Source organism: Leopardus geoffroyi, chromosome A2 (genome assembly GCF_018350155.1).
Source record: "Leopardus geoffroyi isolate Oge1 chromosome A2, O.geoffroyi_Oge1_pat1.0, whole genome shotgun sequence".
Lineage (NCBI taxonomy): Eukaryota > Metazoa > Chordata > Mammalia > Carnivora > Felidae > Leopardus > Leopardus geoffroyi.
The window spans coordinates 21,966,171-21,983,570 of record NC_059331.1 but is presented as its reverse complement, the minus strand read 5'-3'; the positions used below and the strand labels follow the sequence as shown (position 1 = coordinate 21,983,570).

Below are 17,400 nucleotides of genomic sequence, written 5' to 3'. Positions count from 1 at the left end.
GTCTCTAGGAACTCATATGCTGATTTCATCCAAAGTAACTCAGCTAATCAGCCAAAGAACCAGGCCATCAGACCCCACAACGCGTGTGCAGAACCACGAAACACAAACCACTCCCCATAACAGTTATAAAGCGAGGAGGGATTGTTATAAACAGGACCTAATGTCTGTAAAGAGGAGGACTTACTGTGCTTATGGGAGGGCAAAGAGAAAGCAAGTACTTACACTCTGGCAGGTGGGGTGGGAGGCAGGAGCGAATGAGGCTCAGAGGAGGCTGAGCTGAGAAGGCAGCACGGGAGCTGTCCCAGAACAGACAGAATCTAGCTGTGCAGAAATAAGAGCGCACAGTTCAAACAGAACTCTTTGCGGAGCAAAGACCTGCTGCGGATAACATTCTGAACTAAAACCCACCTTACAGGCTAACCCCAAGGAACCAAGTTATGAAACTGTGTTTTGGAAATTCTCACTATGTGCAAAAACAGTGAGATGCTAAACTATATGACCACACAGACCCAATGTGCTCACTTTTTCAGCCCAGGAAACACCGTGCATTGGGATCTCAGCCACGGAAGAGAGAACACAATCAAAGGACACCGTCCCACGACATTCCTGGCCATTGTAAGGCATCTCACAATGGTCCCACTGCCAAGAGCCCACAGCCAGCACTGCTGCTCAGAGATCCACCACTCCATTACTCTGAGCACAAAACGTTCTAGACGGCTCAGCTCTGAAACCCAGCTCCCAGGGCTCCATCAGCCAGAGGTGCTCAAGAAGCAGAGTCACAAGACTCTAACCTTTTTAAGAATACGCGCTTATAACTTCCCACCCACTCCCAGCCAAGGACCTCCTCCAAGGAGTCCACAGAGGGACCTGCCACACAGGAAATCCTGAATAAAGCTCAGAGGAAAGAATGGGTTTGGTGCTTCTCCTGGCAATCACATCAACAACACGTGTTTACTCAACAGCTACTTTGTACCAGAGGGCCAGGCACTGTGGGGGATTCCAGAATGATTCACTATGAGTTGTGTTCTGCAGTCAAATCCTTGACCACTGAGCTATACTCCTTATGAATTATATTCTGAAAATGCTTGATAACATAAAGATGGGAATATAAAGAGCTAAAATATAGGGTATTTTATATGCGAGTTTCCACCAGACAGGTTCAAATAAGAGTGTTACTTTGGGGACACCAGGGTGGCTCAGCAGGTTAAGCCTCTGACTTCAGCACAGGTCATGATCTCACCACTCATGAGTTCAAGCCCCACCTCAGGCTCTGTGCTGACAGCTCAGAGCCTGGCGTCTGTTTTAGGTTCTGTGCCCCCCTCTCTCTTTACCCCTCTCCCACTCACAGTCTGTCTTTCTCTCAAATAAATAAATAAACATTAAAAAAATTGTTAATGAAAAAAAAAGTGTTACTTTGGATCAGGGTCAGAAAATCCTTCGTGGAAGTGAGTAGTTTGAGATTATTTCTGAAAAGCTACAAGGGCGGTGACATGTGAAGAAGGGGCTGGGGGGGGGGGGCACCTAGGTGGCTCAGTTGGTTAAGCATCTTTGGTTCAGGTCATGATCTCACAATTCACGGGTTCGAGCCCAGCATCAGGCTCTGTGCTGACAGCTCAGAGCCTGGAGCCTGCTTCAGATTCTGTGTCTCCCTCTCTCTCTCAAAAATAAATAAACATTTGGGGCGCCTGGGTGGCGCAGTCGGTTAAGCGTCCAACTTCAGCCAGGTCACGATCTCGCGGTCCGTGAGTTCGAGCCCCGTGTCAGGCTCTGGGCTGATGGCTCAGAGCCTGGAGCCTGTTTCCGATTCTGTGTCTCCCTCTCTCTCTGCCCCTCCCCCGTTCATGCTCTGTCTCTCTCTGTCCCAAAAGAATAAATAAAAAACGTTGAAAAAAAAAATTTTTTTAATAAAATAAAATAAATAAACATTAAAAAAACTTGAGGGGGGGGGGTGGCGCCTGGGTGGTTCAGTTGGTTAAGCATCTGACTTCGGCTCAGGTCATGATCTCCCGGTTCGTGAGTTCAAGCCCTGTGTCGGGCTCTGTGCTGACAGCTCAGAGCCTGGAGCCTGCTTCCAATTCTGTGTCTCCTTCTCTCTCTGTCCCTCCCCTACTTGTGCTCTCCCTCTCTCTCTCAAAAATTTTAAAAAAAGAAGGAAGAAGAAGAAGGAGAAGGAAGAAGGAGAAGGAAGAGAAGCAGAAGAAGCAGAAGCAGCAGCAGAAGAAGAAGGAGGAGGAGGGGCCAGGGGAGAAGAGGCACTGCAGGTGGAGAAGAGCCCAGGAGGCGGGCAAGCTCACAAGAGGAGTGTTTAGGAACTGTAGATGGACAAATGCGGGGGGAGAGGGGGTTCAGCTACAAAGAGGAACTCAAAAAGCTCAGACGGCCCAGGAGGACCTGGCCGCAGCAACCCGGGTGTGGATGGGGAGGAGAGGAAGACACGAGGGGCTCTGTAGATGCAAAATATCAACCGGCTAAAGAAAAACAAAGGGGCCTCAACTCAACAACAAGATGAGAAAGGGGGCGGGAAAGGGGCAAAGCCTTGGTAAAACTGCCTGTTGAGTAGAACAAGCAACTTATTGAACACCCTTTATCCGCCGCTGTGCCTGATAAAGGGATAGAGAGGCCTGGGCCAGAGACCCTGCCCTTCGTGGGTGGCGTCATTAGCAGACAGGAGGGAAGGTCCTAATTGGCAGACAAGCACCCCCATTTGGGACAGCTCTAATTTGGGGCAGCTCAGCACTACAGAGAGCTGGGCACCGCCTGGGGCTGGGGACCCCGCTGCACAGGCAGAAAACTTCAACTGCATCAGTTTGCATATGAAAAACTGAAGTTTGGGAAACTAGATAGAGCATCCTTCAACACACTGAAGTACAATACTGTGAGCAGCCTCGCTCTGACACCCCATGAAGCAGAGCTCTCCCCTCCGCCCCCCCACCCGGGCTAAGAAGAAATTAAACAAATGATATACACTTTCAATAAGTGGAAGCGAGGAGTTCGTGCTACCCACTGAGCCAAGAAGGGTCTCACTGTGGGAACTCAGTTGAACCATTTCCATGGCTCCAGCCTCCACCAGTCCCTGCAAGTCCACAAATGAAAGCTGCATAGAAACTTGAGATTGTTTATATTTAAAAAAAAAAAAAAATCTAACCCTGGGAAAACTTGCTGCCCCCAAGGTAGTTTCTAGATCTCCAAAGCTGGCTAAGTTGCATGCAACCCAGACAAAATACCTATCAGACCAGTGAGGATGGCCACCCTTCCTACCCAACAGAAGTAATCACGTCACTACAAATGACCTGTAACAGGCAGAAACAGCTTGTACCAAGCTGGCTCTAAGAGTTCAACATACACATTTCCCACAGAGCTATGAAGCAAAGCAATTCGCCAGCACCCTGACACGTGCAGTTCTGCAACCCGTATCGGTCTCTGCCCTTTGCTTTGCCATTCACGTTAACTGAAAGGTATTTACTACAGATGAAAAATAAGCTTCGTTCAGCTGCCTCTAAACCGATCCCAAAAATAGAGCAATCACTTTGGTACAAATTGGGTCAAATGTATTAAAAAAAAACAAAAAAAAAAACAGCTCCCTGGCAGGAGCACCGACATGGCATGGGACCTTGCAAAGAGTCAGGGGGAAATCCACAAAGATCTTCCCTTCCCACAGTGAGAAAGGAAATATTTAAAGAGTCAAGCAGAGAATAAACTCATCTGGCCATGTGACCATCCAAGTGAAACAAGACAGAAACTCGAATGCTATGAGTTTCAGAGCAGTAAGAGGTCAAAGGAATACATGCTGGTTTTTAGAAAGGTCTGCCAAACTAATACCCCGCCTCTCCCCCCGCCCCTAAAAATACCACTGCTTAAGAACTGTCGAGAAAGGATCCGCTAGGGAGGGACTGCAAGGGAGAAGAAAACAGATTTACCCATTTCTTATAGTTTATTCCCTTACTCGTTAGCTGAGAAATCCAACTGGTCTTACAGCAGATATCAGTGCCCTGAATTTCCCTGGGAAAAATCAGAATATTAATTGGCTTACACACGCAGCTACATTAATTATTCCATTGATCTGAATTAATCTGCCTTTCTGAAAGGTATTTATTTTCTAAGTTTGTTTAATCATGTTCTCTTGAGCTACAAAAAGCAACAAACTGGGTCACCATCCACGTTGTTAAATTTGGTAACAAGGCTGACACCATCTGTGGCCTAGACTATGATGATCCATCCCCATTGATGGGGGCTTTTTGCCACTTCTTTTCCTTTCAAATGATCATCTAATGTCACATGCCTACAACCAAATCAGAAGCTGTTTAAAATATCCCAAAGCACACAAATCACCATAGTATAAATACACACTGATGGTAAAGGTGTATACATGCATCCAGTCCTGTTGAGTTGTATCTTCGGGAACAGTGTCCACAAGTTTATTGCACTCTCTAGAAATCAGACCATAAAAGCCTGATCGTGAACAGACATCACGTTCTTATGGGACGTACGCCACAACATCTTACGTGTGACGTGAAATCCTGTATATAAACCACTGAGGCTAAAAATCACAAGAGCATAATTTCAGGATCTTCAGAACCCAGCAGAGCCCTCCCCACACTAGTTTTGCCTTTACAACACTCGGTTACAAACAGCCAGCCCTACTAAGATACAGCTTCAACGTGAGAAAAATCAGAACAAAATGAATCTTAAGAGAGGAGAAAGCAAAACAATAGAGGGAGCTCCCTGTGACCCAGCGCTGGCCCCTGCCCCACCTGCCTCTCTGGGCAGCCTCTGCCAAGGAGGATGCTACAGCTGGAGAAAAAAATCCTGACGGGCCTTCTGAATCATCGAGAAAAGATTACGGAATATCAGAGGTAAACACGATTCCAGGGATCTTCTCACCCAACCCCCTAGACAAGTGGCTGACTGGCCACGCAGAGAGGATTTGGGGAAGTGCCCCAGAACACAGCGAGCTGCCAGCTCCGTGGGACAATCACGCTCCTAGTCCCAACTCTGGTGCTCTTTAGGGCTTTTTTTCTTTCTTCTTTCTTTCTTTTTGTTTTTGTTTTTTTAACTATACCAACCTTTCCCAAAGGAAGTTCCATGAAACACTGGTTCGGTGATATGTTCTGCCAAAAAACTGTTTGAAGAATCCATGACCAATTACTTTTAGGGACTCGCTGAGTTAAACAAAATGAAACTGGTTTTTTTAACTACAGACCTTCCCGGAGCTCTTACTGAGCTAATGTGCGCTATAAATCTTTAAGAGGGCAATAAAGTTATGTGAAAGTATCCCGATTTATTTAACCAAAGAATCATCTTATCTTGGGGCATTTCATAGGCCGCTCCTAGTAGAATACTACACTGTATTCTCCAAATTAGGTTCCACATAGCTGTATTCGTTTTCTTGTACGCTGCTGCTCTAAAAACGAATAGTTCACGGGCAAAGTCCACGGTAATTCTCTACTTACCAGAAAAACTGACCAAACAAAATGCCCATCACTCCCCAATAACACTTGATTTAAAAAAAAAAAAAAAAAAAAAAAAAAGCAGCTCTTATTATCATGAAAAGAATGGTAGACGGCAAAAGTCTATGTGGAAAGAAAAGTTATTTTAAAATCTGCTACAAACCGGAACCTTCCGTGAAAAAGTTCCACATCTCTTTATACAAGATTCAGGACTTTATACACTTTCATTCAGTATAAATTTGAGAATACAGGTCAGAGAGAAAAGCAAACAAACAAACCCCCTGTTGGAAAGCTCCAGGAAACATCCCATGCATAGCTGTAAACTTCAGCCACCCAGAAAGCTAGCTGCCAGTTTAAGTACAGAGGCAAATGATAACCACACATCAGGACAAGCAGGAACTCTAAGGACACTTACCAAGTTATGATTTGTTGAATTAGAATCATCTTCAGGGAATGGGATGTAAATAGCTAAGGCCACACAATTGGCAAAAATAGCCAATAATATAAATATGTCAAATGGTCTGAAAAATTTTGTTAAGGTATATATGTCTTATGCAAACGTAAACCATCTCTCTCATCACATTCCCGATCATACCACTCTTGAATCACTTTTGAAATGAAAATTATACACACAAATCCCTTCTCGACGAACTGTCGAGACCTGCTTGGTCCCCAGTAGATGTAATCATCCGTGGTCCTCTGGCAAATCTCGCTATCGAATGACTTTTCCGTGTCCTTTCCTTCTTCTGCAAGGATCACATTGCGTTCATTCTTTGCCGTGCATTTTATATTGAAACCTAAACACACATCCAATTAGGGCAGCCTCTGAACCACGTTTCTGCTTCTTAAAGTTTTAAAAGTGACAAAGGCCTTAGAACACTAAATTCCTGGCTGTTGTAGACACAAAGAGTAGTCCTCATGAGACAAATCTCTCCCACAAATCCTTGCCTCCATGTGTTAAAGCCATTTTCTCGGGGGCTATTCTTGGCTGGGTCGATCTCCTGTCTGGACTGGGGCAGGCCAAGTCACCAGGACTTTCTGCATTCTACCTGTGACTGTCTCACGGCATGTTCCAATACCTCAGACACTGTAACCGGCAAGCCAGGCTCCAGCTCCCCTCTGCTTCCTTTACTAATCAATGCCTATCACTGTTTCAGATTACAGCTGGACTGGAGCTCAGTTTATAATGAGCTGTTACTGCATTCAATTTATAAACAAATTAAATAAAAAGCCATAAGAAATCAGCACCAGACACTTGCAAAGTACAACTGAACAATTCTAAATCTCGGGGGTCTGTCTGGAAGAATCACTTTGAAATCAGCTTTCAACAGACACTTGCTTAAACATTCTGGTGTCATTAAGAGACATTGTCGAAACTGGCAGTGCAAGATTCGACTTCTGCCAAAAGGACGATTTATCTTCTTTTGGTTTTCAGCCTTTCCGAATACAAGGTTTCTGAACACCAACATAATCTGCAACCTGGGCGGGGGGCCGGGGGCTTGATTTTATAACAGTGCTTCTCCCATAACCTCACCCACAAAAGGCAAAGCCACTGGTTTAACTAAACACCTTGAAATATTCAAGCTTTGAGGATGTGAACAGGCCCTTCTCCGTGCATCCCGATATCCTTCCGGGAAGTCCAAAACTGCCGGGAAAACAAAGGCACCTTACCTCTCTGGGGATACCCTGAGTCTCATGAGAACTCAGCCCTCTGAAGAGCTTCGACACTCACTGAAATAAGGGCACGAACGACATTATTCTCTTACTAATTTTGATGCGTTTATTTTTAAAGCCAATTAGCTTTCATTCATATTTACTCTTTCAACTCATCTAGTATTACAAAATCTCTTATCTAGGGAATCTAACTTTGAGACCGTTCCCCTTCAAAAGACTTCAGAATCTCCTTTTCGGTTTTTCCTTTTCGCAGTTCCTGCTGAAACTTTAAAAGCCAACCGCCCCACTGTTATTCTACATAGAAACATACCCATGGCCTCTCCGTCCCCTGTACCCCACCCTTCCGTTTTAGTTCCCAACACTTAAATGACGGACCAGGCAATCTGAGAGATACCAATGCTGTTCAGGAAGGCCAGACGTAATGCTTTTTCTTTATGGTGGTCAGGTTTCAGTTTCCAGGTGTTGGTGGATACTATCTCACTGCCACAAGACTTTTACAAGCCACGCAGAACAGACCAACAGAGAATAGATGGGTCCGCTCCTAAAAATTCCTTCTGATAAGGCAAACTCTCCTCGTTCCCCTAAGATGCAGGACACCCTTCCTCGCCTGGGTGTAAAAACAAACGAAGCTGTCACACATCTTGTCTGACTGGGCCTGGCTTCACTGGCTTTAGGAGGATTTCTACAACCTGCTCCCTGAACTAGAAGGAAACCATCACTTGGAAAGACAAACAGATCACACGTTGTTTAAAGATCTGTTCTCCAGGCTGTCCCGTTTGCAGGCAGGCTTCTCCCTGCATTGGCAGCCACATCCCCTAGTTCCTGTACACATGTGTCTGGCAATGCGGGAAAGGGAATCAGCAGCATGATCCGGGAATTCACTCCGTACACATAAATCCCTATATACAAATTACTGTGCACGAAGAGAAACGGCCTCAGGCCTCCTACTTCACTCCACGTGAAATTAATGACCCCAGACAGGTCTCCGCTTACTCAGAGTCATGTCAAGCCAACCTCAGGAGGAGGACACCTTTCTGCCAGAGTATAAGCATGCCTCCGACTCCAGCGATGCCACTGAGGCACCCCCTATGCACCTAGCTGCCTCCCAGCTGACAATGGTGTTCATTCTCAGACCAGAAAAGAACTTAAAGAGAAAACACATCCACGCAACCCCAGCTATGCGAGAGACACCGTAACTCCCTCTAGAGAAGAGACATCTGTTCTAAAAAGGAAAAACACACGAAAACCCCTCAAATCCTACCCTTGCATTTGGCTGCCCTCTCCAAAACCTTTCTAAACAAAGTTACCTCATTTTAACTTGCAGCCGTAAGCACAGAAAATAGCCAGCTAAGACTGAGGGCATGCAAATCGCTGCCTAGCTAGGTACTCAGATTATAAGGGGGTTTCAGTGCCACCTTCCAGCTGCTGGCCAACACCCTCCCTTTTTAGCCCGTCCACTCTGGGCGTGGTGGGCGAAGCCCCACATTCACACTCTTTCCTATGGTCAGGAGCTGCTCTGAGGCTCCTGTCAGCCCCAAATACACTTCTGGGAAAAGGAAATGCTTTGTTTCACCCAGACCAATGAATCATCTGACTAATTAGAAAGCCATTTGCTCAGAAAGGAGGCCTCAGTCAACCTTTTCTGAAGGGTGGCAGGAACTGGGGATTGGCCTCCAGATTTGGGGAAGGGGATGAGCAGGCCGAGGACCCTGGTTTTCCAAGATCTGGGACGTAACAACCATCCTGGGGCATCTGGAGTTCAGTTTTAAAAATACAAAGGAGACACCCAGAAATGTAACTCCAGTCCAAGGACCCAGACAGAATGTTTTATAAAGGCAGCAACTGCAAATTCCCCCACTGACAGACTGCTCTCTAACTCACAAGGGCTCAGGAAGAAAAGGCGCACCCCAGCCTCTCCCTCCATACGCTCCCTCGTGCTCACGTTTCACATGCTTTTTTGGAACCTGTCAAAAGGAAATTCCGGGAAGTCATAGCATTGATGAGCATGCTGCTCCCTCCCTATGAAGCAAGCGTTCATATTTGTAGCTACCTGAACAGTCAGAACCACCAGATGTCAGAGCTAGAAGCAACCTTAGCATTAGCTGGAGTGGCAGAAACAAATCCCAAACACCAGAATGAGAAGGTGCCACTCAAGGTCCAGAATGTATTTCTTTCCAGCAGAGTCTCATGCAGTCTTTTCATTTTAAATCAGCATACCTTATCTGCAATAGGTTCAGTGTATGTCACTGCCCTCAAAAACAATGGTGGGTTTAAACCAAACATCTCGCGTCAAGTGACCAAAGGTCCATTTCGTATTTAATGAACACTCACACGCACACGCACACACACCGCTAAATATACCCTCAGAGCAGCCCCTCGCACCCTGAGGAGACAGGAAGGTATACACGACGAAACCCTTTCCGTACAGCTTTTCTGTTGCTCCCATTCCAGACTGCTACAACTTTGTAAGTGCCATTTCAGAACGCAAATCCTTTTGAAGAACAGATGGTAAAAGAGAAAATGAGAAAGACTTCCCCCAAAAAAAGGATACTTCCATTCCACTATACTAATGCAGGCTCTTCGGATGGGGTTATTGAGTGATAAACAGAAAAGGGCACGGGCAGGTCGGCTGTTGGACGAGTTACCCTGTTTTTTGCTCTTGGCGTATTGCTGACGTTTTCTTTGGGAGAGAGATCCTACAGGTGGGGGTGCGGAGGTGCTCATAGTTTGGGCAGCCTTGGCCTGTCTAGCAGCATCGATTGCAGCTTGCCAAGACAGGACAGTTTGCTTGGAGCTATTCGGCTGAGAAGTTGGTCCTTCACCAGAAAGAGGGAGTCTGGTGCCTCTTGCATAGTTTGCCTCTGGGAAGAAAGAGAAAAAGAAAAATTAAAAAACAAACAAAAAAACCGGTGAGAACCTAGTGTGAGAAAAAAGCAAAGGTTGTCTCTCATCAGTAAGAGGGGAGGGGGATCGTCCCCATGTCTCCATTTTGAACCTCATGTCCTATTTTTCAGGAGCAGGAAGAGAAATCCACGCGCTCTGTGCAGAGTATCGATGGCACAGGACCCACTGCTGCAATGGGGTGAATGCCTCTCGCCAGGTCTTCACAAGGCCTCCGCTCGTGCCTTGCTTCAGACTGAAGTCATCCCACACTTATTCCACCCTTTCTGACTTTTAAAACCCATGTATCTCTAATGAGTTAACAGATACGTACAACAGCTTTTCTCCAAAGTAACTACCACCATTACCAAAAAAAGGGGGGAGGGCAGTCCCAATAACTCAATAGTCTTAATCATTTTCAGGGTGTTACTCTAACATCTTTCCACAGCCACAAATGCATTTTTTTTTTCAGCACAGGGGGAAAAAAAAAATCCTCCACTGGCACCAGGGCAATACCAAAAGCCCCATAACAAATATCTAGATTATGCACTGACACTTCCTGCAAATGAAAATTCATGATGCTTGGGACTCATTTCCTCCACAGGCTTCCGAAAACAGAAAACATCTTTAGGCCTTTTTTGCATTTTAAATTGCAGCCGCAGCAGCCAAGCCAGCATCCAGAGAAACAGTCAAGGCAGGCAGCTTGCACCCCTACACCTAGGAAAGACAGACTGGATCATGCCAGGGGCCCTGGAGGCCCAAGCAGGAAAGCATCTCAGTGCAGGCTGACAGCCGCGGACACGCAGAACCTCCAGAGGACTCCATGTGCAAGGGCCCCTCTGATTTGGGGTCAGACCACTACCCAGGCAGGTCTCCCAGGCACGTGCCTACCTTGAGTCACAACCTCTTTACTGACACAGAAGTCAAAGTGAGAGTGGTGGCAAGGTAGAGAGATGGGCGTTTGCAAAACCAATTCTTGCTAATCAAAGAACAAGACAGAGTCAAAGGAAGCACAGGTCTGCCTGCCCAGCAGCCTGAGAAGGGGGGCACCGCGGGGGAGGGGGGCGTGCAGCAGACAGTCCCGAGCAGGGGAGGAGTTGTTCCGAGCCTTCCCATGGGAAGCGCTCACTCGGGAAGGCTGTGAGCCCACTGAGGTCGTGGGGGGCGCCCTGGCCTCCAAGGAGGAGGTAGGAGGGCTGGCCAGAAGCAGGTCCAGCCTCCGTGGACCCAGCCGGGCTGGCGTGGCGGCTGGCTGCACGTGGTGCCCAGGCCGGGCTGGGGAGGGGAGCCCCACAGCGGCAGCGACTCCCCGGGCATTGCTAGGTTACCGACGTGTGCACACAGACGCTGGGAGAGGGAATACGCTCCACCCGACCCCCTGGCCGAGATTCCGAGACCCGGCCTCCCTCTCCAGGGGCGGGGTGTGCTTCACCCACCGTCGCGAAGAGGGAAACCGGGCAATCCTAGAATTTTCCGGATGCCACTGGAGACCAGGGGGCGGGGAAGGAACGGAAGGCGAGAAGAGGCTGGAAAGGGGGCTCGGGCTGAGGTCTAACAGCCACCCCCCCTTCCATCGCTCGGGAGCGTTGGAGGAAAGTTGAGCCCGAGGACACTGAACCCGAATCACCTCGGTTCGCCACCCCTCCGGCGGCACAGTACTCCGAGGACTCCACGGCCGCCCCCACCCCACAAATGCAGAATTAACTCTGACATTCAAGGCCTGAAGGGGAGAACGGAGTGGCTGTCACGCATCTCCCCTTTCCATGTAGATGACACCGAGCTAGAAGCATCCTCTCCAGCCCCCTCAACCCACCCAGCGCATCAGAGACGGGAGGGGGTGGGAAGGAAGAGGGGGTGGGAAGAGGAGGACCATGACAAGGATTAGATTTGGCAGCGGGTGCCCAGGCTCTAGCTGCTCACCGTTCGCGTGGTCCGCTTGCTGCTGCCGTTGATGGTGCATGTTTTTCATCATCATCATCATCATCATCCACGAACATTTATTGAGCGCCTACTGTGTGCAGGGCACGGTGCTGGGCGTCGGGGCGGGGGGGAGGGACGGGTAAAGGGGTTACCAATAGGTTGGAGCCGCGGTCCCTGCCCTTATTGTGGCTTCAGCAGGGGGTGGGGAGGGACGGGGACAGATAGCAGAAAATAAGAATAATTTGTAAAAACCGCTCGCCACCCACGCTCCCTCTTTTTCAAAAATGGAGCAAAATAAACTTTTTTTTAAAAAATAAGATCAGATGTATATATTATCTTAATAATATATACATGTAATTTTTTGCTGCAAAGGAGAATTGGCTTGGTCCCCTCCTCTAGCGGAGGGACGCCGCGCAGATGCCGGCCCGGCCGCCGGGGCCGCTCGGAGCGCCCCCCATGCCCGCCCGCCCGCCGCGGTGCCCGGTGCCCGCCGCCGCCGCCGCCGCCGCCCGCGCCGCCGCTGGCTCGGGACCGCGGGCGCCCGGAGCTCACATCCGGGGACGGAGGCGCTCGCTCGCTCGCTCGCTCCGCGCCCGCCGCGCCGCGCCGCACGCCGGCTTCGCCCTGGCGACGCTGCGCGCCCGCCGCCGCCGTCCCCTCCCTCCCCCCCGCCCGCCGAGCCTCCCACGGGCCGTGCCGCGCCCCAGGGGCCGGGCCCGGCCCGGGGCTGTCCCCGCTCTGCCCGCGCGCCCGGGGTGGCCGCCGCGTGGGACTCGGGGTGCCGCCACCCCGCCTGGCTCGGAGGACCGGCGGGCGCCCAAGGGTTAAGCGCGCTCTGGCCGCCGGCTGCCGCTTAACCCCCTGCGCGCCACGGTGTGCTCCCCGCTCTCCCGACCGAGGCGGGCGGGGCCTGCGGAGCCCGCGGACGCCGGGTGCGGATTAACCGCACCTCCCCTGCATTTCTTCGGGGTGACAGGGAGGAGGGCGCTGGGGAGTGCGACGCTTAGGCTGCCGCGCCCGCCTTAGCTCCCGGCGTCCTTCCCCTCCGCACACCTGGAGGAAGCCCCGCCCCCTGGGAGCACAGGTGCAAGCGGGCGGTCGTTGCTCGGTGCGGAGGGGCTCTGCCAGGCTCTCTCCACGCTCTGCGGCAGGGCAGGCGTCCCTCCCCCTTTCCTCTGGCTCTTTCTGGTTGCGGGGGGATGGTGGAGCCCTGCTGTCTGGAGATCATTCACTGCCCCCAGGTAACGGCACCTTGAGATCTAACTGGGTTTCCAGAGCGTGCCCCCTCCAACCTCTGCCCGGCGCTGGGTCTGGCGCCGCTGTTGGCTCAAAGATGCTGGCGAGGGGTTGGGGGGGGGGGGGTGGGGAGAGCTTTCTCTTTCTCCCTCTCCCTCCTCCCCCCACGAGTGTGTGCGGGTAGGTACTAGGAAGTAAAGGCCAAGGTCTTTCGAACAGCGAGTGTTGCTTAAAGGAGTAGGTAGTGCGCTAAAACTGCTGACTCCCGTGTGGTAGCTGAGAAAAGTAGTTCGTTTCCTGGTACCTTCACTGTCTAGTGTGTGGGGTGGGGGTTTCTGCAAACGGCAGCTCCTGTCTACAGGGGGAAATACTGTATCTAGTGGATGACTGATAGTTCTCATTTAACGTTGTGCTGGCTGTTTGGAAGAAGGGCTTCTGCTTTACTTCACAAGATTCGATTTATTTGCTTTTGTTCCGATCTGCATGTTCCTACGGCGTTTTAGAACGTTTGAGAACAGTGTCTTTAAAGCAAAAATAAAGCAAAAATCTCAGCGTGACTTGAGAAATAAGAAGCGTTTATGGGAAGGTGCTCCTTGGCCAAAGAAAGCATGCTGGGCATCGTCAATTGTTGGGGCCCCCCTGGGGAGGGAAAGTGGGGACCAAACAGAAGGCTTTCCAGAGGCCTTCCTGAGACAGGCATGGGGACTGGAAGGATAAAAACAATCAGGCCCCTTGTTCTTTTTTCCTCTTGTGCTGTTGTTGTTTTGTTTTGTTTTGTTTTTCTTTTGGGAGACGTATAGAGACAGGGGAAGAGCTCTGTGGCCTAGTAGTAAGATAAAGCCGGCCTGGGTCACCTCATGGAAGGCTGCTTCTGAGCCCAAATCTGAAGAGACAGAAGACAGTTGCCTTCAAAGAACTTTCCAGCCACAGACCCCCGAGTGCTGACACAAATATAAAATTCACACGTTAATCTGTCACTTTGAGACTTCTAGGCCCAAAGCCTTGCCTCTAGAGACCTAACTCTGCAAAATCCCACCCTGACCTTTCCTCACGATTCAGTGCAGCCAGCACTCACAAGGCACCTGTTAAGAACAAGCTATAGGCTGGGGCGCCTGGGTGGCTCAGTTGGTTAAGTCTCCAACTTCGGCTCAGGTCGTGATCTCATGGTTCGGGGGGTTCGAGCCGCACATCGGGCTCTGTGCTGACAGCTCGGAGCCTGCTTCAGATTCTGTGTCTCTCTCTGCTCCTCCACTGCTTGCAGTGTGTCCCTGTCTCTCAAAAATGAATAAATGTTAAAAAAAAAATTTTTTTTTTAGAGAACAAGGTCCAGGCTAGGTGTTGTCGGGACAAATCCACACTACATCCTCTCCCTCATGGAGATACAATCTAGTGAAGGAAGAAAAGTGCGTGTACATCTGTAACACCACGTGGAACATAGGAGCTATAACAGGTATGAAGAAAATGCTACCCAAGCATCAAAGAGATTCATTATAATGGAGTAATTTGAGACGTTTTCATTTTTCACTGAAGAGATGGCATTCTGATTCTCAAAAACTGATGAGGGGGAAGGGGGAGGGGTGAGCTGATGGAGCACAGGGCAATTTTAGGGCATTGAAGCTATTCAGTATGCTACTGTAATGAATGTTGGACATTATGCCTTTGTCAGAACCCATAGAATGTACACCACAAAGAGAAAACGCTAATGTAAATGATGGACTTTAGTGAATAATAATGTGTCAACATTGGCTCTCAATGGTAACAAATGTACCACACTCATCCAAGATGTTACTAATAGGAGAAACAGTTGGGGGAGGCAGTATATGGGAACTCTGTACTTTCTCTGCAATTCTTCTGTAAACCTAGAACTGCTCTAAAAAAAATAAAGCCTATTAAAAAACAGGTGACTAATTTTATTGGGCATAAGTGGGGTAAGAGGAATGAGCTTTGGGGGAAGAGTGAAGGCAGGGGAGCCTGAAGCCCAGGATGGGACGTGTTTGAAAATAAGCAGAAGTGCAGTGGATTGAAGCACAGTCCTCGGAGGCTGGGGGAGGAAGGAGGCTGGGAGGAAGCAAAGCCAGTCGAAGAAGGCTTGCTGGCTTGTTAAGAAAACCAGATTTATCTTCTCTGCAGTGGGAGCCAGTGGTGTTTAAGCTGAGAAGTGACGTGATTATATTGTGACTTGGGTCTCCAGGTTTTACACTTTAGATATTAAGGAGTTTATGGAATTTGCATTTTTAACATTATCCCATCCCAGCTTCTGAGCCCCATCTTGCCAATGTCTCCAGTGAGTTTTGTTTTTTTTTTTTTTTTTTTTTTTTGGCGGGGGGTGGGGGGGCTTTATTCAGCACAGCTCTGAATGCTTTGGCCCACAGGTAATTTAAATATTTATATTCCCATACTAATGTGAATTACGGAATAAATAAATAGCGGCTAGTATTTTGGAAAGGCCTCCTATCCCAGACACTAGTATAGCTACTTTACACATATGAATTTATGTAATTCTCATAACAAGCCTAGGAGACAGGGCCCACTGACACCCTCATTTTACAGATGACAGGACCAAGACACCGAGGAGTTAAAGCGCTTGCCCAAAACCACACGATTATTTGGTCTCTGAGACAGTAAGACCCCAGGAAAGGCTAGAATAAAAAATTTCAGCTCCAGATCACCCACATGTGCTAAGACCCAATTATGTCACAAACATACTATTGTGGGGCTTTAATCCCCATGCCCTTATACATAAAACACTCCCATTTAAAGGCACCCAGCGGACATTCTGGAAGTGGTTCCCTGCATGTGCTTTCTTTCAAAAAACTTTGCTGGTACCCCAGTCCAGAGCCTCCCCACCTCACACCCCTGGATCCCTAACTAGATGCCCCACCTCCACAATAATCCATCCTGTGCTCAAAAAACGCCATGTCACTTCCTTAACCAAAAAAAAAAAAAAAAAAAAAAAAAAAAAAAAAAAATCTGGTTCCTCCTTCCTTCTATGGCCAAGCTAAAATCCTCTGACCAGGGGCGCCTGGGTGGCGCAGTCGGTTAAGCGTCCGACTTCAGCCAGGTCACGATCTCGCGGTCCGTGAGTTCGAGCCCCGCGTCGGGCTCTGGGCTGATGGCTCAGAGCCTGGAGCCTGTTTCCGATTCTGTGTCTCCCTCTCTCTCTGCCCCTCCCCCGTTCATGCTCTGTCTCTCTCTGTTCCAAAAATAAATAAACGTTGAAAAAAAAAATTAAAAAAAAAAAAATCCTCTGACCAGCTTTCAACCTTATCACCTCACACCGTTCACCTTCACCATGGTCAGCAGTCTCATTAGGCTGTGGACATGCTGTGCTCATTTCTGACTCTCTGCTCTGGCTCCTGTTTATTCGCTGACCTGAAATCCTGCCTTGCTGACCTCTAGCTAAACTTTCCCTACTTAACAAGTCCCCAGGAAGTCCCTGCCTCCTCCCAGAAGCCTTCTTTGATTTCTCCAGCCACTGCAAACACAGAGGCACCCACCTCTGCCTCCACCTCCCTGTCCCTAAAGGCCTAACAGCACCCGGTTATCCCTTTGGTTACATACCTTCTTGTGTCCTGTTTAATTACTTCTTGGCTATAAATCCTGTGTCTCCAACCACGGCGCAGGTCCTTAAGCAAGGATCACCTCCTTAACCCCCTCCCTCCACTGCCAAGTGTTCTGCTCACAGCAGGCACTAAATACACTGATTCGTCTGTCCTGGATCATAAAAGCCCACGGATAGCACTAGAAATTGTCAGCTAATATTTACAAAAATCCAATACGTTTATGGCAGGACACTTGGCCCTTAGATAGTATAACAGATAGATAGTATTGTATATATATTTCCCCTCCGTTCAATATATATATATATATATATATATATATATATATATATATGAACGGAGGGGAAAATTGGGTCCTTGGCACTCTAGGAATTCTAATTAAGGAAAATAAACAAACAGATTCTAAAGACTAGATGCAGAATACACCTTTAAACAAACTGAAGTTGGGTCTCAATTAGTCTCTCCATCCTGAGGCCTTCATGCTAAGATAAGAGCTGGGACACAACAACCACCAGATGAAGGTCAGGACGTGTGTTCCCGGTAAAGGAACAAAAAAGGCCAGGCAGAAGAGTCCAGAACATGTGCACAAATCAGTAAGGTGGTTAGGCTGGTTCCTGGGGGTACTTCGGAGATGGTGATGGTAAGTGAGGTTGCAAAGACAGGACAGAGTGGGATGGCAGAAT

General features: G+C 48.7%; 1 protein-coding gene across 20 annotated transcripts in view; it reads right to left on the bottom strand.

The window, feature by feature from the left end:
- The window catches only part of CACNA1D (calcium voltage-gated channel subunit alpha1 D), a 304,061-nt gene extending 291,750 nt beyond the window's left edge, over window positions 1-12,311 (bottom strand). For 18 of the 20 annotated variants that reach the window (XM_045493180.1, XM_045493183.1, XM_045493184.1 and 15 more), the window contains exons 1-3: window positions 11,922-12,305; window positions 9,673-9,982; window positions 5,863-5,968 (exon numbers count right to left, since the gene is read on the bottom strand). In XM_045493180.1, coding sequence (XP_045349136.1) covers window positions 5,863-5,968; window positions 9,673-9,982; window positions 11,922-11,988 — 483 coding nt within the window. In that variant the 5' untranslated portion in view covers window positions 11,989-12,305. Of the gene's footprint in view, window positions 1-5,862; window positions 5,969-9,672; window positions 9,983-11,921 lie in introns of all 20 variants that reach the window. The other 2 variants (XM_045493195.1, XM_045493194.1) reach the window with 2 other exon arrangements.
- Window positions 12,312-17,400: the final 5,089 nt, after the last annotated feature.